At 41.4% G+C, this 25,001-nt stretch overlaps 2 protein-coding genes and 1 pseudogene across 5 annotated transcripts; 1 reads left to right on the top strand and 2 right to left on the bottom strand.

Moving 5' to 3' along the window:
- Positions 1-59: 59 nt before the first annotated feature.
- On the top strand, positions 60-2,334 carry cskmt (citrate synthase lysine methyltransferase). Its single transcript, XM_044021512.1, has 2 exons — positions 60-749; positions 1,561-2,334. Exons 1-2 carry the CDS (start codon positions 659-661, stop codon positions 2,235-2,237), a joined length of 768 nt encoding a protein of 255 aa, XP_043877447.1. The 5' UTR covers positions 60-658; the 3' UTR covers positions 2,238-2,334.
- Positions 2,335-3,637: 1,303 nt separating this feature from the next.
- On the bottom strand, positions 3,638-8,745 carry LOC122766039 (annotated as a pseudogene).
- Positions 8,746-9,967: 1,222 nt separating this feature from the next.
- Positions 9,968-18,653, bottom strand: alpk1 (alpha-kinase 1). 4 transcript variants are annotated; one of them, XM_044021118.1, is made up of 15 exons: positions 18,023-18,653; positions 17,334-17,401; positions 16,623-16,887; positions 15,796-15,950; positions 15,507-15,705; positions 14,709-14,768; positions 14,514-14,600; positions 14,349-14,425; positions 14,151-14,246; positions 13,969-14,076; positions 12,064-13,822; positions 11,744-11,891; positions 11,504-11,666; positions 10,786-10,972; positions 9,968-10,684 (listed from the first exon to the last, which is right to left on the bottom strand). In XM_044021118.1, the coding sequence occupies exons 3-15, from the start codon at positions 16,738-16,740 to the stop codon at positions 10,482-10,484; spliced, it is 3,360 nt and encodes a 1,119-aa protein (XP_043877053.1). In that variant the 5' UTR covers positions 16,741-16,887; positions 17,334-17,401; positions 18,023-18,653; the 3' UTR covers positions 9,968-10,481. The 4 variants fall into 4 exon arrangements, with proteins under 4 accessions (XP_043877053.1, XP_043877054.1, XP_043877055.1 ...); XM_044021119.1 differs by having other exon boundaries at positions 16,623-16,856; XM_044021120.1 differs by having other exon boundaries at positions 16,623-16,809.
- Positions 18,654-25,001: the final 6,348 nt, after the last annotated feature.

Below are 25,001 nucleotides of genomic sequence, written 5' to 3'. Positions count from 1 at the left end.
TCGTGTCATGTTGAGTTCAAGGCTGCGGCAAATAATTGTTTTTTTCATTACTGTCTTCTTGAAATATCTCAGTTTTAAACTAATGCCTACAATTGAAACTAAAGGTATAAATCATGAACTGTAGATATGAATTTTGAGGAAATAATGATATATTGGAATAACAGGATAGTTTATCTGTTATATCTCAAGGAATCTGTGATTTATTTTTTCTAACTAGGATGAGTAAATATTAGATATACATAAGTTGGTTTTAACTAGGCTAAAATGCTACAACAGCTGCAGAACAAATTGCAACGACTGGCACCACAAAGGACACAAAAAACACACAAAACGCAGCATAAAAGTAAATATTGTACCTGCTTTGAAACGCCTTAAAACCTAGAAGGCGTAACCGTAAAACCTGTCATTTAAAACACTGAAAATAAGCCATAAATTTTCGATGAGCAAAATGTGCTAGACTAAAGTCTGTTGCCACATGACTACTGTTTGTTTACATCTGCACCGTCGCGTCATCGCCTTGTAATCAAAGATCCTCTTTGCCTACAACAGCAGATGCTGACGCCGATTGTAGTCGCCACGTGTGGTACCGGGAAACAGACAGAGTGAGAACTCTACTGCCGGACAAAATCAAACCGCGCTGCAAAGTCCTTGAGGAACAATGTCTCTTTTCTGCAAGTCTTTGACAACGTTGAGCAGAGGAGTAGATGTTGTCAAAGCTTGTGTACGGCGTCACTCTTCTTCTCTTACGTGTACGTTTTTGTCTAATTTGAGCTTAGACTTGAACTGAAGTCGCTGTTACTGCAGGTGTCATATGGCTAACCAAGCTAGCTAGCAGCTAGCTACAACTGTTTGTACTATGATGCAGCTTCCGTAGTTTTAAAATAAAATGTACCTTATTTGTTTTAATGTATACTACGCTGTTGTGAAAGTTTAATTAAAGTTACGTTTATTTATTCCACGAGCAACGTGTATCTTAAAAGAACAGCACAGTCACTGTAAAAAATTCTAACATAGTAACACGTTTTTACATTTCACATGTCCACGTTTCGCTTTTTACTGCTTGAGTTAGTTTATTACCTCCGTTGTATGGCTTGTTGTAAAGCTCCTTACACTGTAACTCAGTTTTAAAAGGTGCTATATATGTAAAAGACTATTTTGCAAACGAAAGGTACCTCAGTATGACAGAACCATGTTATCTTCAAAAGGTACTAATTAATATGAGAAAGTTGAGGATAATGAGGGTTCTTGGCCTCCTTTATTTTGAAACAGAAATATTAGACCAAAACTGGAGTTATGGATGTGATTTTTGGACATATGACTTTGTGATTTAGTGATTCTGTTAGTAAGAAAAACATTACTGTGGTCTGTGATGAAGATGCTGAAAATGCTGGTTTGCTTACTTAATTTTGAAGTTGTGTTTTGTTCAAATGAAAAATATGAAAGTGTTTTCATAGGAGTTTCGCTAAGCTGTTTGGATTCAAACAAAGGCTAGCGTGATGATCAACAGATAACATGGTTTGTTGTATTACAGTGTTTAACACAGTGTGTGTTTGTGTTTAGCTGAGCTGATGGAGAACATGGATAAAAAAGCCACTTGGGACCGTTTCTACACCGAGAACAGCAGCTGCACGCACACCTTCAAAAACTTTGAGTGGTTCTTTGGTTTTGAGTCTGTGAGGGACTTCATTATGCCCCTGTTGCAGACACGGTCTCATCCAGACGCTCTGCTCCAGGTTCTGGACGTGGGCTGTGGCACTTCAGCTTTGGGGCCTTGTGTCTACCAACACTCTCCTCTACCAGTCCTTGTCTCTTGTGTTGACATTTCCCCTGTAGCTGTGCGACTCATGCAGGAGCACGTTCAAGCTCAAGCCATTCAACCGCACAACACTTCCTCTCAGCTGGAGTTTCTTGAGCTGGACTGCACACATCTTCTCAAACGCTATGCTTTGAGCACCGTGGACCTGATTATTGACAAAGGAACCATAGATGCCTTGTTGAGGTCAAAGGAAGGTAAAGGGAAGGCCAACCTGATGCTGAAGCAGTGTCTGAAGGTGTTGCGGAGCTCGGGATCTCTGCTCCAGTTCTCTGATGAAGACCCTGATGCCAGGCTACTGTGGCTGGAGACCGAGGCTCAGGAGGCAGGGTTGATGGCAGCAGATGTTGGTGTGCAGGAGGTTGGGGAGTTACGAGGTGTTAATTACTTCTGCTATCAAGTGACTCCTCGCTGTGTTGTATAGCAATAACTGTCAACTTGTGGATAATGTCAAAGTATTAGAAATGATGTGCATCTATAGTGTAATACATTATAAATTAAAGGTTCAGCCATTGAAAGTATGATTACCTTGTAATCTGATGGTGAAGTGTGTGTGAGTAGGGTGACCAGGTGTCGCACAGCATTTGCTTCCCTTTTTACGGCATCCCACACGTTGAGACGATGCCCTGCATTTCAATTGGCTCTAGTGTGATGGTTTTCTGAAAGTAAATGCAGGGCGATGTCTCCCTCTTGTGGAAAAGTTAGTCAGTCACAAATTATATCGATTTTACGATAGATTTGGAGGAAAACAATATGGATAATACAGCAAAGAAAAGATGATGGAGCTACAACAAAGAACAGGGAAACTACTCACAACTGGGTGAAGTAGTGGAGTTTTTGGCCTTTTCTGACAGACCTTTTTTCAAATACAGTTGGAGGAGAGTCATACAGATCAACATACTGGAAGAAATTGCAAAAAAAAAAGCTGCAGCCACAGCTTATTTCCTATTACTGGTAACGGGCGTCCCACATTGCCCTACATAGAAATTCTCCTTGTCCCTCATTTACTTAGGTTTAAGTGTATGACCTTCAAAACCATTGGGAGTAGCATGTGACAGTCCCTCTCATGCTTTGTATCTGCTGCCACCTGGTGGTCTGTCTTGCAGACTGTCATCCAGAAGGTCGCAGTGAGGAAAAGCTCAGTGGACTTGCAGGTTGTGAACAAAACACAAATAAACAGGCTAAAAGAATATTGATCAACATAAAAAACATCTCTCAGTATGTTACATTAAAAACAAGATTAAAGATATCATGACCTGCAGCAAATGGGAACACCCTGCAAATTGTACAAGTAAACACGATAATATTTGGCACAGAGGATGAGTCCTGATGACTGATAATAAGCTATGAGTGCACTTGTTTATGTGTCTGCTGGTTTTCAATGTGCAGAACAGGACAGACATTTTGTCAGGATGCTAACATTTCGGTGACACATTCCCTTTTCCCTGGGTGACAGTTGTCAGGGTGATTTTGTTGTATAGCGGTGTGGTCTCCTGCATGATCAGGTCTCATCCTTCAGACACACTTCATTGCATTAGCGCAGAGGAAGATGTTGCAGATCCTGGATTTGGTTTTCCTTCTGTATTGCTGGCCTTTTAACTTGAGTAATTACTTTTTCTGGTGGATTCACCGCTCTCTTTTTGATGTGCTGCCTTTATGGGTCACGAAATGACATGCTTTTCATTTGTATTCTTCATATCCCAGACGTTGATTTGAGCTTTCATTCACCAGGAAGTCACATTTAAATTAAAATCTCTTAGTAGTGGAGAAATCAGTTTTATTATTTATTTATTAATAACATATTTCAAGTTGGTGAAATCATTCATTCTACTCTTTCTTCACATGGTTAATGTGTTGCTTCCTGTGAACACAAACAATGAAAGTGCTGATAATCAGTAAATGAGGTGCATACAGAAAATTTGTAGATAGTTTCCCATCAGCCTTTGCTGCACTTTGTGTTGTATTGGCCATACATACAGTTTATTACAGCATTTTTATGAACTAATCAGTACATTCAATCAGTTGCTTATTGTATAGTGTTAACCCACGAGTGAAATGATAGTCTACGTTATATACATATAACGTAGACCCCCCCCCCCGTGCTACCACACCCAAATTCATTGATAATTCATTGGAAAGAGAGTTGTGTACAGTCGTCACAATCACAGTGTGCTGTACGTTTCAGCCCTGCGTTTTAAAAGAAACTGAAGAAAGTAACAGGGTCCTTGTCCTCCAGTCGTGCGTCCTCGCAGAAATGTGGAGGGATGAGACGCTGTGGATCCGCGAGTCCAATGACAATGTTGAAAAAGCTGAAGACAAGAGGTTTAAGCAGTTTAGAGGTTTGAGGGCAGAAGCTGGCAACATGGGATCTCGGGAGGAAATAACAGGAAATAATAAAAGGAAAATCAATGCATGAAATCTACTTTAAAGGTGCTGTGGTAGATTTGAAGCTCTATCAATTTAGTTTCTCTGACTCTGACTCTGGTGGGAAAGTATTCATGTGAGGCACTGACCTGGTCACCTGCCATCCACTTGTGTTGGTGTGCAACATATTGCTGACGGGGATACATCCGAACTCGGTGAATGTGCTCAGGTACTTGGCTGCAGAAAGTGTAATGAATCACGAGGAAGTCAAAGGCGGCGCAACCAGACAATCGGGTTCATGAAGAAACAAAACAAAAGGAACAATCACAGATAGTCATGTGTTACATGACTTTGTAAAATTTCCTTGTCTGACTTCCTTAAATCTGTAGTTTCATTTCACTTTACCTTGCTCCCCAAGAATCATGAGCCCTCCCACCCAGCTGTTGACCAGGACTCCCTGTCCAGGGCCAGAGGAGCTGCCCAACACAACCTGTGCCAGCAGGGAAGCGTTCTGTGGGATGGCCAGAGGGTGGAATTTCGTGTCCAGGTGAAACTTGATGCATGTGTGGGTCTTGTCGTCAATGTGATACACAACAGCCTGCAGGATAGGAGTGCATTAAACGATAAACTGTCCTATAAATTTGACATCTTCCTCACAGAACCACTGTGTTTTTGTTACCTGTTTGAAGAGAAAGAGCAGGTCAAGATGGAAGGTCTTATTATTGTGGTACCCAAACTCCGTGAGGCGGATATGTTCTCTCACTGCATCATAGGTGAACTTGGCGTAGACCAGCAGCTTCTCGTCTGTGGTGGACTTTGAAATAAGGGCATTTTTCAAACAGAGAATGATTAGTGTATATGTACTGTATGTGTTGCTTATAAATTCAAGCTCAATTAAAAGAAACATTAAATACACTGAATAGTATTAAATCAATATATACATATATATATATATATATATATATGTTGAAACTACATCTCACAAATCAAACGTTATCCATCAAGCATCATACAGCAAAATACTTTAGATGAAAGGAAACGATCAAATCTATTGATATAATAGTAATGTAATATACATAGTGTAGTGCTAACGGTAATATTTTTTGTAGTAATATGATTCACCAAGTAAAAACAATGAAAAATGTCAACTTTATCGTAGTCGACACTAATTTTGTTTCACAAACATCTTCATATGAAGGCATTACTCTAATAACACAAGTTATTCCCTGGATATTGTTATGGAAATGACACAATACCTTATTATTATAGTAATATTAGTTATTACTCCATATTGCCACACTACTGCCATGTTGTTACTGCACTAGGTGTTGCAGTTAAAGACTCACCACGGCGAGGTTTCCAGTCAGCAGTGATGGGGACGCTGACAAAATATAGAACATTTGCATTTGTGCTAAACCCTTGTCATTTTCATCATCATAACATTATATTCCTGATACAATCAGAAACAACAACATCAATCAGAACAAAATTCAACCTCATCCACTTGAGTAATTGAGTGTGATGTACTCACTGCACGGTTGTGGTCTCTGCGCGAGGCAGCCCAGTGACAGGAACACACACAGGACCAGGACTCTCATGCTGGCTGATGACAGTTTACAGTGTAAGTTCAGCACAGGGAGGCGACAATGCTGCTGCTTCATAGCTTCCATTTCCTTTTATATAGGAGCTGATGAGGTTGCATCCATTGCCAAGTTTTTTTATTTCCTTTCAGTGACACCACTGAATTTTGCCTGAAATTGTCATGTCATTCTCCGTCTCTCCCTGTCCTTGCCAAAACTTTCAACGTTCCATGTCATAGTTTCTTCCTTGACAAACAAAGTAAAAGCCAAACCTTCAGTGACTTTAGATAATGTCTAAACAACTGGCATGTGTCATCCTCTACAGTGTTTATACTATAAGCTCATGCTGTAGTATGTGGATCTGGTTAGTCACTATGTATACACTATTCTATTTTATAATATTTCAATATTCAATCTTTTTTCTGTATTGTATAGTCACAGACTAAACAACTTCTGTGACTATACTAGATGTTGTATCTAGTATAGATTCTCAGATTACTTTAGAATCTATGATTTCTAAAGTAAAATTTCGCAATACATTTAAAAGTAAAAATCTTAGGAGGAATTGATAAAAAAAAAAGATATTCATTGTTGATCTTCATTTCTTTTAGTCTTTCTGCTCAAAGGTTGTGTGATTGTTTTGGAATAAAACCAACATGTCATGCTACTTCTGTTTCAGTTGAGTGATGCGGTCAAGTTTGGCCGCGTTGTTTCATTTCTTCGTCGATTCTGAACACTGAACAGTTTGACTTTAATTCCCATAAAGACAATTTTGACAAAATATCCTGTTTATTTAGTCATGTTTTAGATGCAGTAAACGATACATTTAGGTCATGTTGTCAAAGAATATTCTGCAGATTGATGTGTGTCACTCACTGGACCTTCAGCTCCAAAGCTTCATTATTTCTTGACCAGTAGAGGGCGGTGAAACACACGTTAGCAAACACATTACTTTAGATGACAGAAGGTAACACATGAAGAAATACATGAAGATAAACAAAGTGTATATGTGAGAGGAGATAGACAAATAGAGACCAGTTTTAAGTGCCTTTGTATTTAAAAAAAAAACATTGAAAATGACTCTTGTTCACTCAATTATTTGAATCATGTTCGCTTATTGCTTTTTCATGAACACAGTGAGGAACTTGGCTATCTCCCCTGGGCCGTCATCTGTCTCTTCATCTGGACAGAAGCCTGGAGGGTTGAGTTGACCCGGGTCAGAAATCCCAGCGACGTTGTTGAAGTAGCTGGAGAACGCAAAAAAAAGACATTGAAATATTTCCAAATGTTAGCCCGCTTCCTGAATTATGTTTTACACTGTTCATGTCATCTCACAATACCTCGTCACCATCCATCCAAACTGTTCAGTCTGAAATGTCGTGGCAACAGGAATGCATCCAAACTCAGTGACTGTCATCATGTACATTCCTGCAAGGGACAGAGAGATATAAGACCAAAAAGGACTGTGTAAATAAAGTGGCATGTATGAAGAGGCAGGTAACACAGCCGGGACCATCTTTCACCTTTGTTGGACATGTGTCCCATCCAGGTGTTGACCAGGAGTCCCTCACCAGGTGCAGACGAGCTGCCCAGCACAGCCTGAGCCAGCAGAGACGCATTTTTTGGAACCGCCAGAGGCTGGAATTCTGCCTTCAGAGGCCTCTTCTTGCATGTACGGTCTGCATTGTTAATCTCATACATGGTACCCTGAGGAGTGAAAGTTGCAACACATGTAAAAAAAAAAAGGGAAGAATTAAGAATTAATTAGCTTTCAAGTTTCAGAGAGTAGTTGTACAGATATAAGCCATGTCATGTGATGTGACTGAGAACGTACAGTATTATGCAAAAGCCTTTGTTTGTTTTTGGCGCTGTAATGACAATGCAGTATTTCTCAATCACTTTATTGGACATCCAGCAGATACGGGAAACTGTGTGTTGTATGCAGAGAAAACAAAGTAAAAAACAGCTTCTACAGCTTTAAGTGTCAAGTAGTAGAAAGTGTGTCCCAATGAATGTTTTTGGTAAAACCAGTTTTTGTCCTTCTATTTCATGTCCTTCCGCTATTGATTGATTCCCGATAAGCTTCAGCATAATACACACACATTTTGTATGAGTTAACCTCATTTGCAGATATTTAAGAGGAACTTTTCAGTCACGTCATTGCAACTCAAAGTAAAAAAAACAAACAATAATATATATAACATTTACACCTTCCATATCCAGTATATTTATTCAAATAAAGTTTCTGTGAGACATGTACTACAGCTAAGCTGCGCAAATTACATTAGTCACCGTTGAACTGGAAGCTATAATTAAGATGTAGAAGTTATCTGAATCAGAATTTGCTTTTATTCGTTTTAAAATTAAGTTTTAATTTCTTCTCTGGTGCTTTTGCTCCAGTAAAATGCTACGTTCTCTTGGTCTGTACACATCTGAGCAGGTGAGACTGCTCCCGATGATATCCTCACCTCTCTGAACAGCAGAAGAGCATCATAGGTGAAGGTCTTATTCTCATAAGTGCCCATCTCCTTCACTCGGATCCGCTTGCCCATTGCATCATAATAGTATTTTGCATAGGTCCAAAACTTTTCATTCTGTGTGGACTGGAGACACATTATATAAGTGAGTTTATGCAGTATGTGTGTATCCAGGTTATAAAACACAAAAAAAAACAAACACTGACCACAGTGAGGGCTCCGGTCATAAGAGGAGGACTTGCTGTGTAAAGATGTACACATGCATTATTTGACATTTTCACACACAGAAACACAGAGAGAAATGAACAAATGAAAACAGTGGCCATGTGTTAATTTACTTACAGCATGGATGAGGCCTCTCCGCCAGGCAGCCTGCCAGCAAACACGAGAACACTGCTAAAAGTTTCATGTTTCGACTTTTTTTCCAAGCTCCTGTTCAATCGCAGCAACAAACAAACAGTGTGGCGCTTGTGTGAGCACAGCCACTTCCTTATACTCACTGACACAGAGGCTCCAGGACAAAGTCCAGACTCCAGGTTTTCCCCGTGAGCCTCATCTGTGTGAAACACTGCATCTTATCAGGCTCACATCATGGCCACAAAAGTAAATAATTTGTATTGCACAATACACATAAAATACATCTATGCAGGAAACTTTCTGTACAACTTTTAGAAAATATTATATTTACACAGGTTCAATGACCAAACCTTGAACATATTGACTTGAAATGCACAGTACATGACATTTCACTGAGCACACAGTGCAAAAACACACAGTTTCTCAGCTTTTCTGTGAAAAAGCTTATGTCACATAGTGTTTATGAGGAGAGGGAGAGAGCTCAGTGGGACAGGGGTGAGGAATTTGTTTATTCTCAACATGCCGAGTAGGCGACAAATCCCGAACTGGACTCTGTTCCGTTTTTTTGTGTTAAAAAGAGGATGCCGATCAGGGGATGACATCACAGTCATATGATGTGCAGGTGTGGGTGTGTGATTGCACCTTTGGCCTGCATGGAGCACCTAGATGTCACGGGTTATGTTGTTATTCAAACCAAAGGCATCACTCTCTTTATGATTAACACAGTCCTTTATTATTTTTTGTGAATTAATATTTTTCTTTTCTTTCCACTATTACCTTTGACTTAAACAATAATGGTTACTTTATGTTCTGGGCAGAACAATGTTGATAAATGACCAAGAAACCTTCATTATAACAAAGGTTATCTGACCAACAAGCCCACGTCAGTCACCTGACATCAGGAAGTGTATCAAAGATCATTTGATTCTTATCAATTAAAGCAATTCTTTTTTTTATAATGACAATGGGTTGTTATATAAATATGCCATTTCTGTGACAGCTAAACTTATTGTGAAATGGTAAACCAGCTGTGTGCATGCTTTTTGCAATTACAAATAAATTCCAGTTAAAAAAAAAAATCCAATCAAAAGAATATATCAGCAAAACCTTTTGGGTCCTAACCCAGTCACTGGGAATAGTCATAACAAGTTAAAATGTATATGCACAGCCTGTTTACACTTAACAAATCCTTCGCGACGTCTTTTAAAGAGTATTTGTTTGTTTACCTGCAGATGACAAATAGAAAAAACAAATCAGATCACATGCAGGAGCAATGGAAAGACCGTGATCAACACCGTGCTAATGATTCAGAGTCAGGTGATTCCTACTGTCAGTCCAGTTCGACAACAATCCACTCAAATATAAACCAGACAGTGAAAGATTGCAAAACTCTATATTTTATTTATTTTGTGTCAAACACTGTGTAAAAAACTATTCCAGGCCAAAAATCTGTTTATATACATATAACAATTATTCTATAGGGCAAAACAAAAATAACACCCATGTTAACACGGGTACCACATTGTTAACAGTTTAGTGTAGCACAACATTCAGAAATTCGAGGATTTCACTTTTAATTTGCAAGTCTGCATTTGCCTAAAACCTATTCTTGTTTTAGTACACTGCAGAAATATTGATTCAGTTAATATCTTTTCTGATATTCTATGGCTATCAAAAACAAAACCCGAGGTTACCTAGTGTATCTAGGACTAGGTAACTGAAAATACATTATTTTATTGTTAATTATGATAAATTAAGAGGAACAGACGAACATGCAAACCACAACGATATCTAAAACACAGTACGCACAGTAGTAGTGTAGTTTAGCTCATCGGTTCTAGTTTCAGAAACTGCTCACACAGCATCACTGACATAATATCTTTTCACTTTTTAGGGTAGAACATGTGACCCGCCGACCACTGGAGGGAGGTTGAGCAGCTCGCAAATGCCATTGCACTCTGGCCCATGCTGCTCCTCCAGGAAGTACCTGAGGCCTCGGGCAGAGAAGTTGGAGGGACCCTGAGGAACCTTCGTGGAGTGGATCTGCGGGTCAGTGAGGTAGGTCAGCCCTTTGCCATTGGCGGTCACCCATCCTGTGGAACAAAAAAAAAGGGACGATAATGCTTTACATCTTTTTTAAAAAAACACCATTTCATTGTACATGGCTGGTCTCAGAAATGAGAAACAAACGCACCTTGCAGGTCGACAACAACTTCCTGGCGGTCAGAGAACAGGTAGGTGAAGTGTCCGAAGGCGAGGCCATATTCTGTTGCGTGGAAACGCTTGTCCTTCTTCTCTTTGTTGTTTGTTAGTTTGACAAAGTCACCGAGCATGTAGGGCTCCACCGTCACACAGCCCACAATCTCATTTTCATTCAAAATCTGTTCACGAGAGGAACAGAATATTAAGTTCCTTGTCAAAAACGTATGCAACTCATTAACATTCCTATAACAATAGTAGTAAATAAATATGTTTCTATGTAATCTCTGGGGGATTCTATATTATGTTAGGAAAGGGTGATGTCTATTGTTACTATGTATACTAAAATATAAAATAAAGCGCAACTCACCAAAGGTTTCAGTTGCAGGAAACATCTTTAAATTCTCATCCTGGCATTAAAGTATAAATAATATGATGTAAAGGTAAGAATGGACTAGATCTATATATTATAAACTGATTTTTCCCATTTTTACTTTTCTACAGCTCACAGAAACTTCTATATTAATAAGTATAAATTAAAAAGTGAAGCATGTCGGTGGGGGCTGGCGGGGAGTTTAATCAAATCTGCCTCTGTGGATGGTCCTGCACTCTGCTGATGTAATTTTAATTTAAACATATCAGCGTTTATCATTCTGTTTGATGTACGACATGCGGGTTTTGTGGATTATATCTTCATAACTCGGCCTCCTCACCAGCAGTGCTTCTGAGGGTATGAAGAAGATCTGGGCCATGGCATCTTTGTCGTAGAGTCTCTTGTTAAACTCGGTCACGTAGTACTGGGCTGTCATCTGTCGCTCCACGTCTCTCAGGTGGAACTGGATTTGCTTCGGTTTCAGATAGTCCTTGCCCACATAACTATGGACAATAATGTGCAGACAAATCGAGACCAATTCACCGTTTATGGGTTGTTATGCGTGTGTGTGTAATGTAACCTGCTCAGCCTCTCCTCCTGGTGTAAAAACTGCACCCATATTGCTGTTCTCTGCTTGCCCTGCATCCCCATTGGCTCTCCGATGTAGACACAGGTCTCCCTCGCTGTCCACAGTCCATTGGCCTTGGAGAACTTTAGCTGAAGAGCACCTAAGGAACAGCGAGTTACAATTAATGCAACAAATATAGTAGAATTATGTACAATTATAGACCCAACTGGTTACGCTATCTTAGCCCATTAACCATTCTATACACCTAACATGTCTAAAAAGATGTACAATTTAAAAAAAAGAAGAAAGGATGGGACTTAATTAATACTTACTGTAGGAAGTTTTGTCCTCCTTAAGTTTGAATTGCACTGCATCACTGTGTAACCTCTTGAGCAAACATTCATGGCAAACACCAGCCAGAAGTGCTCGGTAATCCTTGTGCGACAACAAATATTGCCTCTTTGGGGTATTGCCACCGTTGGTGCTGTGCATCAGGCAGCTGTAGCACCAGGGGTTCTTCACCTGAGTGGAATCCCCTTTTTCTGTAGAGGAGACTTCATTCACCTCCACCATCTCAAATGAAATGTCTGTGGACGTTTCAGTGGAGGCACACTGGGACATATTTGGGTGAGGGGTGGCTGAAGAACTCTTGGCAGCAGGTGTGACAGAGTCAGCTGTGTCAATGTTTGGGTTTTGTGGCTTAGAAGATGCTCCATATTCCCCGCCTGATGTATGATCTTTGAATGTGGGACCACGAGCGACATCACTGGTTTCAGAATCAAGTGTTTCCAAGAGACAGAAGCTCCCGTCTGACTCCTGTGACTTGCTACTTTGGCTGGTTCCTGCTTTTGATAGTCCAGTGGGTTGAGGTTTTCCGTTTGTGGGGGAATTCATGTCAGTGGACATTTTTTCCCATGATGACTGGGAACTGAGACTGTTGTTGAGTGAGCTGGAGGATGTCCTGAGAGTTAGCTCAGACAGGGATTGTGGTTCTCCTTCAACACTCGTCGGTTTCTGTGCCAATCCAGCACCAGTGAGCATCCAGTCGTCAGTGTCTAGTGTTTCTACTCCAGCTTGCATCACTTCAAATCTCTCTGAATCACTACTCACATTCGACGAGGAAGTGGCGGACGCAGTGAACCTTGGAAATTGACTAGAATTTACACTGGAGCTATACCCATTCAAGTCTCGCTTCTTGTTTTTATCAGGGAACTGAAACATGCTGTCTGCTTTTTCTTCATCAACCTCAGTGGTCAGATTGTTTTGATCTCTTGTATTTGCTCCACCTCCTAAGACACCACTTCCTGTGTACCCACTGCTGCTGGGCCAAGAGAAACCAGAACTACTCAAAGAAAAGTTCTGCCATGACGAGCCAAGGTCATCAGTGCTTCCTAGAGTGGGGCACTGGTTGGGATTTTGCTGTGGATGCACAGCTGATGAATCATCTCCTTCAGGTGTAGCTTTGGACACTTTTAAAGCCTCAGTGCCACATTCTGTGTTAAGTGTACCAAGGGTTGTCCCCAATGCAGTTATACACAGCCTTGCCCCATCCATCTCATCTTTGTTACTTTTACAGTTTCGGTCGGTTGTCTTGCATAGTGACGCATGGAACTTCTGAAATCTCTGCATCACCTTCGAGAAACTTGCCAGAGTGAAATTTACTGAAGTGTCTTTGATATCCCTGTAGCTGTCAGGAATAAAAGACGCCATATCCGAATTAATGAAGGGCTCCACTTGCAGCAGATGCTTGACCCGGGTTACCGAGCGTATGATCGCAGTACAGAGGCTATCTTTGTCTTGCTTATCTGCATGGCAGTAATCATAGAAGTTGGCTAAAGCTTTTTGGCAAGCTTGTGTCGCCTGAACCACAACCTCCTGGGGAGTGCCAAGCCATTTATGAGTGACAGTAAGGGAAAAGGCAGCTTTGAGGAAGGTGTGGAGCTCCTGCTGGCTTGTGACCTGCTCACCCTCTCCTTTGGTGAGCAGACCGATTGCAAATGCCTCCCTGGCCTGCTGGAGGAAAGACTCCCTTTGCGAGTCAAGGCACTCAGTTGAAAAACTGTATGATAACAAGCAGGTTCCTTGAGTTGCCTAAAAAAAAAGAAAAAAAAGAAGAGTCTCTCAGTGGAAATTCCTCTTGCCTTGTCTCTGTTGTGACTATTTGACTTCATGAACGTCTGTCAGTTGCAGGCAACCGTGGGTCACACACCAACAGACCAATTAGTAGAACGTCTTACCACATTAGTCAACACATAGAGTGAAGTGTACTGGCTGTAAACCACTGCCATCTTTGCTGCCTGTGCCGCTGAAAGAAGGCGATGACTAACAGTCCCAAGTAAAGATTGCTGCAACAGAAAAACAGAATAAACAACTTAAGCAAAGCCAGTTCAATTTAAAGAAACATATGAGTTCGACTCACCAAATCGATATTTTGATTTGTCCTAAAGGCACGAAAGTCCTCGTCATTCATTGACACTAATATGTTGGCCAGTATTCCAAGTGAAGTTGAAATGCCCTATAAAATAACCGGGCAAGCAGCACAAAGGTTTATAATCAAAAACTAGTCTAAAAACTCTTAATGTCAGACAATTCACTGCAACATGTGTGTCTGAACTACCTTTTTATCAGGCTGAAGAAGGGAGTAGTAGCCGACCAGAGAGGCCCAGATCAACTCTGCAGCCTGTAACCACAGGCCTAAAGCGGCACACAAACACCGTAAATATAGTGGCAAAAAATGAGGCCGTAAGTTTCACTTTTCTGAATCTAGTTAAAATGATCCTACCGAGCTTTTGCAAAATCATCCCACGCACTTGAACGCTGACAGCCTGCACAAGAGCCCTGTCACTTTCAGAGTGGTACAACCAACAACCTGCATATTACAAATAAATTAGCTTTTTTTCCAGCATATGATATACAGTGTATAAAAAAATAATCTCCATCATTAAGGGCAATAAGAATGACATAGCAGGGATCTTACCTGTGGCTCCGCTGCTGTTGATAAGACGACTCAGGATGTACTCTGCCTTCTGCAGTTTGCCTGTCGGGAAGATGAGCATGAGTATGTTCACATTTATCAAACTCCGTGTAACCAAAACATAAATCAGACGTCTCAATAATAAAAATGTGCGACCTATCACATGCAATGAGTTTACACTAATCACAGTAATCTCTCAACACAGCAATTACACTGATGAGACCCTGCACGTTTAGTCAGTGTCAGTGGCTCGGCACCAAAAACAAGAATCACAAAGTGCTTAGCACAAGTGAAAACGAGACCTATCACTGTTTCACATGCTTTCAGGTCAGGTTTTTTTAAGTGAGGATGAATAAGGTGTTGACATATTTTCAACTTTAATGAGTGTGCTGTAAATAATTAAATCCACACAAGCTGCAGTATGTGATTTTGTTGTTGTTACATTCTGCCTCTGTTTTGACTTGTGAACAGCAACCGTGTAACATTATTTGAACGTTATCATCTTCCCTTTGATCCGAAAATGCTGAACTCCAATCTGTTTACTTTACTAGTGCAGTGTTGCGGTTGCCCCCGTCTGCGTTGACATAAAACAAATCACTGAGTGACACAACCCCTACTATAAACCCCACTATATGGAGAAATCTAGAGAGCGACAAGTGGAGCTGATAGGCCTAATCAGCATTGCGTAAACTCGATTTACAATAGTTTGACCGTAACAGACATTTGTTTATGTTTAAAAGTTACGTAATACTGTCTGAAGAATATGTTAAGAATATGTAAGAAAACTACACCACACTGTACCAGAGTTGAGGTAGACCCTGGCTTGTCGTATGACCAGCTGGGGGGCCACGGGAGTGTCAGGGTGGCATCTGTGGAGCAGCTTTGTGATCTTGAGCAGGCGACTCGACTCATCTGTCCAGTAGAGGAAACGGTCCACTAAGAAAACCACTGCCTGTGCCGTGCGCGCTTCCTGAGCCATGATGGAGGCCTTCAGAACAGCCTGACAACAGCATAAACACATGGAGTGAACACGCGTAATTTGTTCTAAGAACAAGGCACTGAGTAACGCTGATGTTCTGTGACTGTTTACCAGGAGTTGTGGTAGGTGCTTGCTGATCAGGTCATTAAGGTTGGTTTTGTCTTTGGCACTGACTGACAGCTTGTACTGCCACTTCTCTGGCACAAAGGGCCACTTCATGTCCATCGCCTCCTGCAGGAGGGAAGCCAGTTCTGCACACAGCGAGCCTACGGGAAATAAGAGTTAGTCCTTGTGGCGATGCAGAGGTTTCATGAGCACAACATATGTTGAAGCCCCGTGCCCAAATTTATCTTCTACCGCTTTATCCTCCACTTGAGGGTTGCGGGGGGCACTAGTGCCAATCGCAGCTGACATGGGGCGAAAGGTGGGGGTATTTGACTTGACGTAACATAATTTGTAAAAATACTGTAAAGAAGGTTGCTTTCTTTCACAACCTGCCCGAAAAATTCTGCAAAACTGTATGTTGAATTAACAAACCCCAGGTGTGGAAGTTAAACGGGCTTAATTCCTCACTGATCCTCATCCAAATCCTAAAGATTCAAGATTCAAGATTCAAGATTCAAAGTGTTTATTGTCATATGCACAGTAAAGAAACACGTTTCCCTGTACAATGAAATTCTTACTTTGCTGTCCACTCAAAAACACCAGCATAAAGTAGAAAAGTATAAATATACATAAGAAAAATATAAATATTACAAGAAACTAAAATAACATATATGCATAAAATAAGTGTAAACATATGCATATATGCAAGGAATGAGAATATTACAAAAAAACTAACATAACATATATGCATAAAATAAGTGTAAACATATGCATATAAACAAGAAACTGACGTTCATGTAAAATTGATGAAATAGCACCATCGTGTGCCTGACCTTTGCAGCTGTGGTAATTCTGCCTCGCTGCCTCAGTGGACTGTGAGGACTGTTGATGAGCTGCTGCTGCTGTATTGACACACTCCTCCAGTAAATCCCCCACCTCCTGACTGTCCATTGTTGTGGTCGTTGTGCAGTGATAGAAAGAGTGTCTTCCTTTTACTTTTGGGCCTCTTCCCCTCTGTTCCTGTTATATAGTGATGCATGAAGGAGGGGGAATTCCATGAGAATCTCCTGGAATGACCAGATTGCTGATGAGATAGGGCTGCACAATCACACAAAAACAATTTACTAAACAATCCACATACTGTACATCTACTGTATAGTTTATTACAACTAAACATGGACAACACACATTGGCTTACCTCTATTCTCATGAATCGCTGCCTCAGATAATGAAAATCAACATATGGTCTTTTAAGAGTTATGACATGTCTATAACCTAAAATAATTCGTTTTGTGGTTTAAATTACTGACAGTATACAGTATTTTCCTGAACATTTCCATTCATTGTCACTGTATTCATGTTTAATGTGTGTCCTTGTGTGAAGTTTAACAGATAAGTCAACAGTCCACACTGCTCTCTTTGTCAATACGTTCATCATATTTTCCCCTCCCTTTAGTTAAATACAACCACAATAGTACTATATTCAAGCTATTTAATATAATACCCATGTTATGTGAAAGACAATATTGGTAAAAGTCTCATACCGTGTTTTGTCTTTAGGTCCTCCTCGTCTTCCTGGTAGGGCAGGACTGAGCAATGCTGCCTTCACGTGCTGTGGGAATTTTTTTTAAATGTGAGTGAAGTCATAATGCATGACGAAATTTAAAACACTGACCGTTTTGATTTAATGTAGTGTTTTTAAACCAATGTAATTGCATTATAAACCAAAAAAACAAACCAATAATAACTATACATTAGGTGGTCGTTATCTTAATAAAACGTAGACGTGAATAACAATAATCCTGATTAAGTAGCTTAGTAAATATGTTATAGCACAGAAACTTAAAACACAAAGCGAGCTGTAAACTTATGAGTCACTAAAGCAGCAATACATAATTAAATAAATAACATGGACAAATCACACAAGTGTCCAGATTTGTTTTTTAAAAACAAAAAGTCACGTGACTGACACATGACATATTTAATCACCACCCAATTACATAAATAATTTCTCGCTTTGTTTTCTAATTACAGTAGTGTAGGGTTATGTTAGGTAGTGTGCAAACGAACAAACATTAAACTTATAATTAACTGCAGTAGCACTTCATTTATATACACAAAAAAATGTAACACAACTAGACCAAACAATGAAACACTCATTTTCTTTTTGGAGTTAATGAGGGCGTTATCGCATGCCTGCGCATTTTGCGCACTGATATGCGAAACAGCTCACCGTGTTGTTTATGGCGTGCGTGTGTAATGTTGCGTGGCTGCATGTGGACGGACTGTGGTGTTGCTGTGAGGCTGCCGATAGGAGGGACTGTGGCTCCGCAGTGTAAGTGATGGTGATCGCTGCACAGCTGGGGCATCAACACAAGCCTGGCACGCGGTTCAACTGCGACCAGCTGCTCCGACGCACACACCAGATCCATAACTTGGCTCCGAGTTGCGCCAGGAGGGGGGCTCGCAGGGTGTAATGTGGCGTGAAATGCCCGCATAGCTCATACACAGGAGTGCGCCGAAGACAGATCCGTTTGTGTCTGTTTCCGATGAGTTCTGTGGGGTTTGGATCATCGCCGCCTCTCACCGCAGGACTCGGCGCCGCTTAACTCGAACGCGAAGAAAAGAGATATTTCGGCGGTGCAGGTGATGTAACCCTGCTGGCGTTCAGCTCCACAACTCTTCATCACTGCAGCTTCTCATCACAGAGCATGGGTCCCTTCAAACTCTGAAGGTAAGAACTGTTCCATAACTCTCATGTTAATGAGCATTTGGTCATTTTTACGCACGAATGGCCACAAACAACACTTTTTTCCCCCCTCGTTAAATGAAACGTTACACTGTTGTTGAAGGTCTTGTGTTAACATGTCTTTACTTCAACATCCGTGTAGAGGTGTGTTGTAATATTGGCTAACTAAGCTCACGATTGGACCTGTCTGATTGCACCATTAACCTCCGCAGCCCGTGCATGTCATGTTGACTCATTAGGGATGCGGTCCATGCATGTGCTTTGTACTTTGTGTTGGAGAAGCAACTCATAGCTGATTTGACAGAGGCATTGGTTTTGCTCTCTGCAGCTGTCTAGACATATCTGCTATCATTGAACTATGTTGTGCCATTTACAGAGCTCATTGTGTGCCACATTCATGCACAATCAAGTGAGTTAGTGTGCACAGGAATGGGTGCTGGAATCCATTAGTAGATCATATACTCCAAGCAGATTTACCACAACATGATCCTCAGGTGCTTAGAGGTGCAGCGGTGCTGCCTTATGGTGATGTTCCATCACTAATGGAATTAACATTCATTTTCAGGAAGGATAGGCATCATGGAGCAGAGCAATGGCATATGGAGGAATGTGTCTTTCTATAAATAGACTGAGGGAGTGGCGGGGTCTCTATCCTTCTTTTTGCCTCTGTAAAAATGGTGTCAACAAAAGTTAAGCCAGAGTTGGAAGAGGAGAAGATGCTCAATTCTGAACCTGCATCTTCAACCCTGACACGTCTGACCTCATCTTTCATGGCTGAGGTTGTCCATCAAATTATGCTCACACTGACTCTGCAGGACAGCACTGTCTATAACTAACAGGCACCTGTGTGTGGTGATGAGAAATCACCATTGGAGCAATACTCAAGGTCACATCTAATAAATCTAATTCTACTTTTCCTCATCGCCCTCATTAGTGGGCCTTTTTTTCAGGCTGCAGTCACTCTGCCATGGTTCAACGTGATTTATCCCCACGTCGTCTCCACAGTGGGGATTAAAAGGCGTCATTGAATGTGGGGTCTGCTGTTTATTTCGCTCTGCAGCTTCTCCCACTCCCGCTTTACTGTGTCACGTTTTGGTGTCAGAGAAATGGGATTTGACTTGTAAGCTGTGACCGGCCGCCTCTCTGGACATCTGGCGACCTGGCGATCCTTTGCAGTCGCAGTTGAGCAGGAGTCACTTTAGTGTTGTCTTTGTGGCTGGCAGACTTGGGCCAGAGCTGTGTGTTGCTCATGAACTGTTCCTGATTTGAATGAGAGATTTCTCTGTGTGCACTTGTTCAGCCACATTAGCATCGGAGTCAGGGAATGCAAATGAGGCAGCTATCAATGTAAGCCTTCACATGCGCTGCATCCACCACCATCCAGACAAAATATCTCACCAAAGAAGAAATCAATACATACATTTAGTCTTTTTGTTTTGATCATCAGGAACCTCAAAGTAAACATGGCCTCTGTGATTTGTAGCCAACAAGTGAAGTGGTGCTTGACTTGAAAGATGAAGCGCCTTACAAAGAAAGGATTTCAAGGATTCAAAGCACCTACAGAGTAGACATAAACCCCCCCCAGAAGAGATTTGAAAAAATGCTTCTGCATCTCCATCCCTCCTTTCTCTTCTCTGCTGCTGTAGTGCAATTACTTCGGGCCTCTGGAGTGGCCACCCTTGATATTTAAGAGTTACTTCCAGTCACCTCCTCCACCTTAAACCTGCAGCAGTGTAGCACTTATCAGGAAAGCCAGACATAATTGGATCCATTGTGAAAGGGCTGCTGCTTAATGCCAAAAGACCGCAACAGCAACAAATCTGGGAGAAGGAGGAGACAGAAAAGAAGGAATGAACTGTCTGGCAGAACAGAAGGAGGGAGCGAGAAAAAGGGAGGTAGAGGAAAACAAAAAAATAAATCGATCCACACAGAGGAAAATCAAGCAAAGAAGAAAATAATTACAGGGGGGTGACAAGAACCGCAGCTCAGACACGTGTGCTGGATGATTGCCATGATTGGGGTGTATGGTCCAATGCACTAGCCACTGCCTCTGCCTGCTCCCTATCTCATTTGTCATTAGCTAATCCCATCTATTTCTCCAGAGCCGCTGCACTACACTCCAAATTGCCTGGAGTCGCTCATTCTAACTGCAGAGTGCTTGTTTGGCTCACAGGCAAGTGACAACAATGGAATTAAAGTGCCTTGAATTTGAAAAAAAAAAACCCTAAAGTTTTCACCGTAAACTGTTAAAAGAGTGTGTTTTTAACTTATTTTAAAACCATGGAAAAGGGTAACATAGTGTAGGCAGAGCTGGAATCCATTTTGGTTGGACTCCCACTAACTTGGATGACAGTGATTCTATAACTGGGACTACAACGGATCTCACTGTGGGCGGATGTGACTTCTCTGTTTACGGAGAGGGTCAAGTCTAATTGTGTAAACTACTTTTTAAATCAAAAAGTTGCCTCTCCTGTGTTCCTGCTGTTCCTGTGCAACCTCTTCAACTCCCATGAAAGGGCATAGTGCCTGTGACAGATTGGACTGTCATCTTTAAAGATGTGCAGTGGCTGTATTGCAGAGGAGAGATGCCGCCGCAGCAGCAGCAGCAGCAGCACAGAGACACGAGGGGGAAGTGTTTTTTGGGGAGAGAAGGTGTTGGATCAGAGGAGCTATAAATCAAGCTGTTGCAGGAATTAAATCACAGTCACTGGATGAGGTTGGAAGGAGGGTGTATTAAAAGTCCCTGGTGCTCTGTCTTAACTAGTGATTAGTACAGGCAGTGAGTTCGTCGCAGCGGTGACTGCATGGTTGTGATTTGGTTCTGGTTGACTGATTCCTCTGTGCTACAGGTGTCAGGCGTGCCGTGTTTTCAGAAGAGGAAATGTTTAAAGGTAGTGTGGTGTGATATCCTGCACCTGCAATGAAAAAAAAAAAAATGCATTCATTTCTGAGCAAGATCTTCATGCTTTCATATGTTTGTTTGTCTGTACTCAAAAATCATTACCCAAAGTGTGTACTGAGTGTCAGACTCAGTTTTATAATCTACAACCTTTGCTCACTCCTTGTTTGAATTCACATAATAAATGTTGTATTATGTCAAAAGGAAATTGTGGGGTTTGTGGTCTTCACAGGGATGCACGCCGCCTCGGGGTGAAATTCAAACACAAACAGGAACTAGCCGGAGCTAACCCTGCTTAAAAGCAGCAGGCTGGGTGAATATAAAACTCCCAGCATTCACACATAGCATAAAAGCAGTTCAGCATGGCTGACACATAAACCCCGCCGTATAGCTCATGGTGGCAGCTCTGACAGGCAGAGGGAAATGAAGCAAACCACAGACATCTAAAGATAAACAGTCTTTGTGAGCATTAACACGTTCAGTAGCACATTTCATGATAGCGGAGACAGAGGCTGTTTTTAGGTGCATGGTTTTTGCAGCTACAAAGGTGAAGTGAAGGTGGTCTCCAGGCGGCTTGAATTTTAAACTCCTGATTAGCACTAAATACTGAATTTGGATCGTATGTGTAGACTGTATTTCCTTTTGGAGACAATGCTGAGCAGCATTTTTGCCTTTGCAGCAAGAACACCCGGGTTCAACAAGAGCCTTCTCTGCATGGAGTTTGCATGTTCTCCCCGTGGGTGCATGGGTTTTCCACTTTCCTCCTACAGTCCAAAAACATGCAGATTTGGGGATTAGGCAAATTAGACTCTGTAACCTGTAGGTGTGAGTGTGAGAGTGGATGGTTGTTTGTCTCTACGTGGCCCTGTGATGGACTGGCGACCTATCCAGGGTGTAACCCACCTTACGTCCTATGTCAGCTGGGTTTGGCACCAGCAACCCCCACAACCCTCATGTGGAGGACAATGGATGGACAATGCTTAAGCATATGTCTGTTTATGTATGAATGTTTATCTTTAAATGGGCCCACTCTCTTATGACACTTTGGTATCATCCAAAAGGAGGTGACACCTCTGAACGTCTGCTTGCAAAATGTCAACGTGGCGTTCTCATGGGTGACGTGACGCTCAGTTGCCACTTGGGCGTAGGCGCTTCTTTCACGACAGTTACTTTTGACATGTCACAGTAGGAAAAGCACAGGTGCAATTAATCAATAACAGCTGGGCTCCATTCTGCTTCTTCAGTTTAAGGGTGCATGCTGGTTCACTGTCACACTGCGCTGACTCACATAAATTGAACAGCCCTCAGTAATGTTACTGGCTCCACCTGCGCGTTTCCTACTTGAAACATGTCAAAAAAAATGTCTCCTGTGAAAATATGAAAACTGCAGCCCCGCAGTCTTGAATTGAAACTTCGCAGAAAAACAGGAAACAGGTTTTTACCACGCACTCAGTGGGGGATCCATGAAAATAGTGCTTCCAATTGTTGTCTTTTATTCTTTCAGCACAAATTAGATGTCGAATTTGTTACAGCTTAGCTGAAACGAAGACTTGATGTCTAAGTTTACAAGCTGTGTTTTTATTCTTTGCTATCTTTTCACAAGAAAGTGGTTTAGGGCTGAACAACTTGGGTGAAATATCTGTCTCTCATGGATAGTGCAATATTTAGAGCATATAGAGAGCTACCACCAAAGATATTACTCATTCTATTTTCTTCTTTATAATTGTATAAATAATATAATAAAACAGTAGTAGTATGTGATATCGATAAGGTGATAGTTGAGCCGCTCTGTAATCAACATCAATATTCAATAATGGCTCAGGAGCATGGTTGAGCATGACTGGCACTTGAGTGAATGAATAAACTCTGGGCCCAGAGGATTCCATGACATATGTACTGTACCTAATTGCAGCCTTTGTGATTTGCCCATTGTAGTGTTTTAAAAAATTGGAGGTTCTTGCGAGAGTTCTTGATAATTCAGAAGAAATTACTCTGAAAAACAGGAGGGGGGAAAAAAAAATTGCATGAAAAACAGAAAAAAAATTACTCCGAAAAACAGAAAAATATTAGTCAGAAAAACAGAAAAAAATTACTCAAAAAAACAGGGAAAAAAATATTCAAAAAACAAACCAAAAAATTAATTACTCAGAAAAACTGGAGGGTTTTTTCTCAAATGAATGCAATGCACTTCCGTAGTTAACCCTAGATGTAACATATTTTTGCTTTACATTATTGCTATTATTGCTTTAATTTATGAACATAATAAACAAAGAGCACTTCACATCATGCTATCAGTGATTCATATTCACATGAATCTGATACTTTTCTCCTGGCAAAGATGAAGAATGTTTCAGATTACTACACGAGCATTTCTTGGAATCTAACCCCCCGCCCCCCCCCCATGCGAAAATAACACAATGTAACAACAGGAAGTTAAATTCCTGACTTCAGCATTGCCCAAAGCCAGAAAATGAACCCTGACCGAGGCGTGAACAGCGATGAAGAGACAGTTGGCAGAAAGAAAACGTGTGTGTTCACTCTCAGAGCCAAAACCTTCATCTGCTCTTGCAAAAGATGATGTATCACGTCTTGCACAACACAATACGCCGTGTGTCCCCGTCTGTCGCTCATCACATGTGAGCGTGTTTGTGTGCGTCAGGGAAAATAAAAACTGTCAAGGTGAGGATGTGTGTTTTTCTACTATTACTGGCTATTTATAAGAAAAAAAGTACACTTGCCATGTTTCATACACACACACATACACCAGCACACCCTTTCCGCCATTTGTTATGAAGCAAACTTTCACATCTGCTAAAAGGGCCGGCGTTTGAGCAGGAAGCCTGAAAACAAAGCCATAAAAACAGCGTGACACAATGACACATTGTTGTGTTTGGGGGAGTCGGCGGGAGGCAGATATTATAACCCGACATGGGTTCCGCAGCGATGCCCTTTTTCCTCTGTTTCACACACCTTTCATTTGAAGTCAGAAAGTTGTGATGTGAGATAGGGGCGTTGTGCCAGATGTGGAACAGGATGCATGACATATTTTTTTTTTATTCTTTTTCATTCTTTCTGCTTCTCTTTTTCTTTTTTGGAGGACGTAGTAAAACATTACACTCTGGCAGCTGCGAGACATTGTGAAATCTACATATTTCTCTCCCTCACTTCCCCCTGTTATTACAAGATGATGCACACACAGTAACAGTGTTCTGGGACACATCCCTGTTGCATCTTTTCCCTCTTTTCTATCATAAGTAACCCCTTCATGTTTGATTATTCAGCAGCTTTATCATATTACACTCTACTGAAGTGGAGTACAGTGTAATGTAGTCTCTTTTTGCCTCCCAGTCTCTCCCTTTATCGCTCCTTTTTCCACTCTTCTCTGCACCACACACCCCCACCCCCACCCCCCCACCCCCAAGGAGCAACTGTAGCTGCTAATCTCAGTTTGCAGCCCTTGCCCCCCCACTGATGTGGCATTCTGCGTGTCCAGGGAAAAGGAAATGTCTCCCTTCCTGCTCTCAGTACCACGTAGTCTGTAAATAGAGCCTGTCACCAGTCGCT

This window comes from Solea senegalensis, linkage group LG3 (assembly GCF_019176455.1).
Source record: "Solea senegalensis isolate Sse05_10M linkage group LG3, IFAPA_SoseM_1, whole genome shotgun sequence".
NCBI lineage: Eukaryota > Metazoa > Chordata > Actinopteri > Pleuronectiformes > Soleidae > Solea > Solea senegalensis.
Note: the sequence above shows the minus strand (reverse complement) of the source record. Positions and strands in the feature narration are given on the sequence as shown.

What these genes read in the sequence shown, in the direction of transcription:
- cskmt (XM_044021512.1), top strand. Translation starts at nt 659, where the DNA reads ATGTCTCTTTTCTGCAAGTCTTTGACAACGTTGAGCAGAGGAGTAGAT. An exon ending in TCACTCTTCTTCTCTTACGT is followed by an intron (nt 750 to 1,560) that starts GTACGTTTTTGT and finishes GTTTGTGTTTAG; the next exon opens with CTGAGCTGATGGAGAACATG.
- alpk1 (XM_044021118.1), bottom strand. Translation starts at nt 16,740, where the DNA reads ATGGACAGTCAGGAGGTGGGGGATTTACTGGAGGAGTGTGTCAATACA. An exon ending in GAATTACCACAGCTGCAAAG is followed by an intron (nt 15,951 to 16,622) that starts GTCAGGCACACG and finishes TATTTCCCGTAG; the next exon opens with GCTCGCTGTGTGCAGAACTG. An exon ending in CAAATCAAAATATCGATTTG is followed by an intron (nt 14,077 to 14,150) that starts GTGAGTCGAACT and finishes TTTCTGTTGCAG; the next exon opens with CAATCTTTACTTGGGACTGT.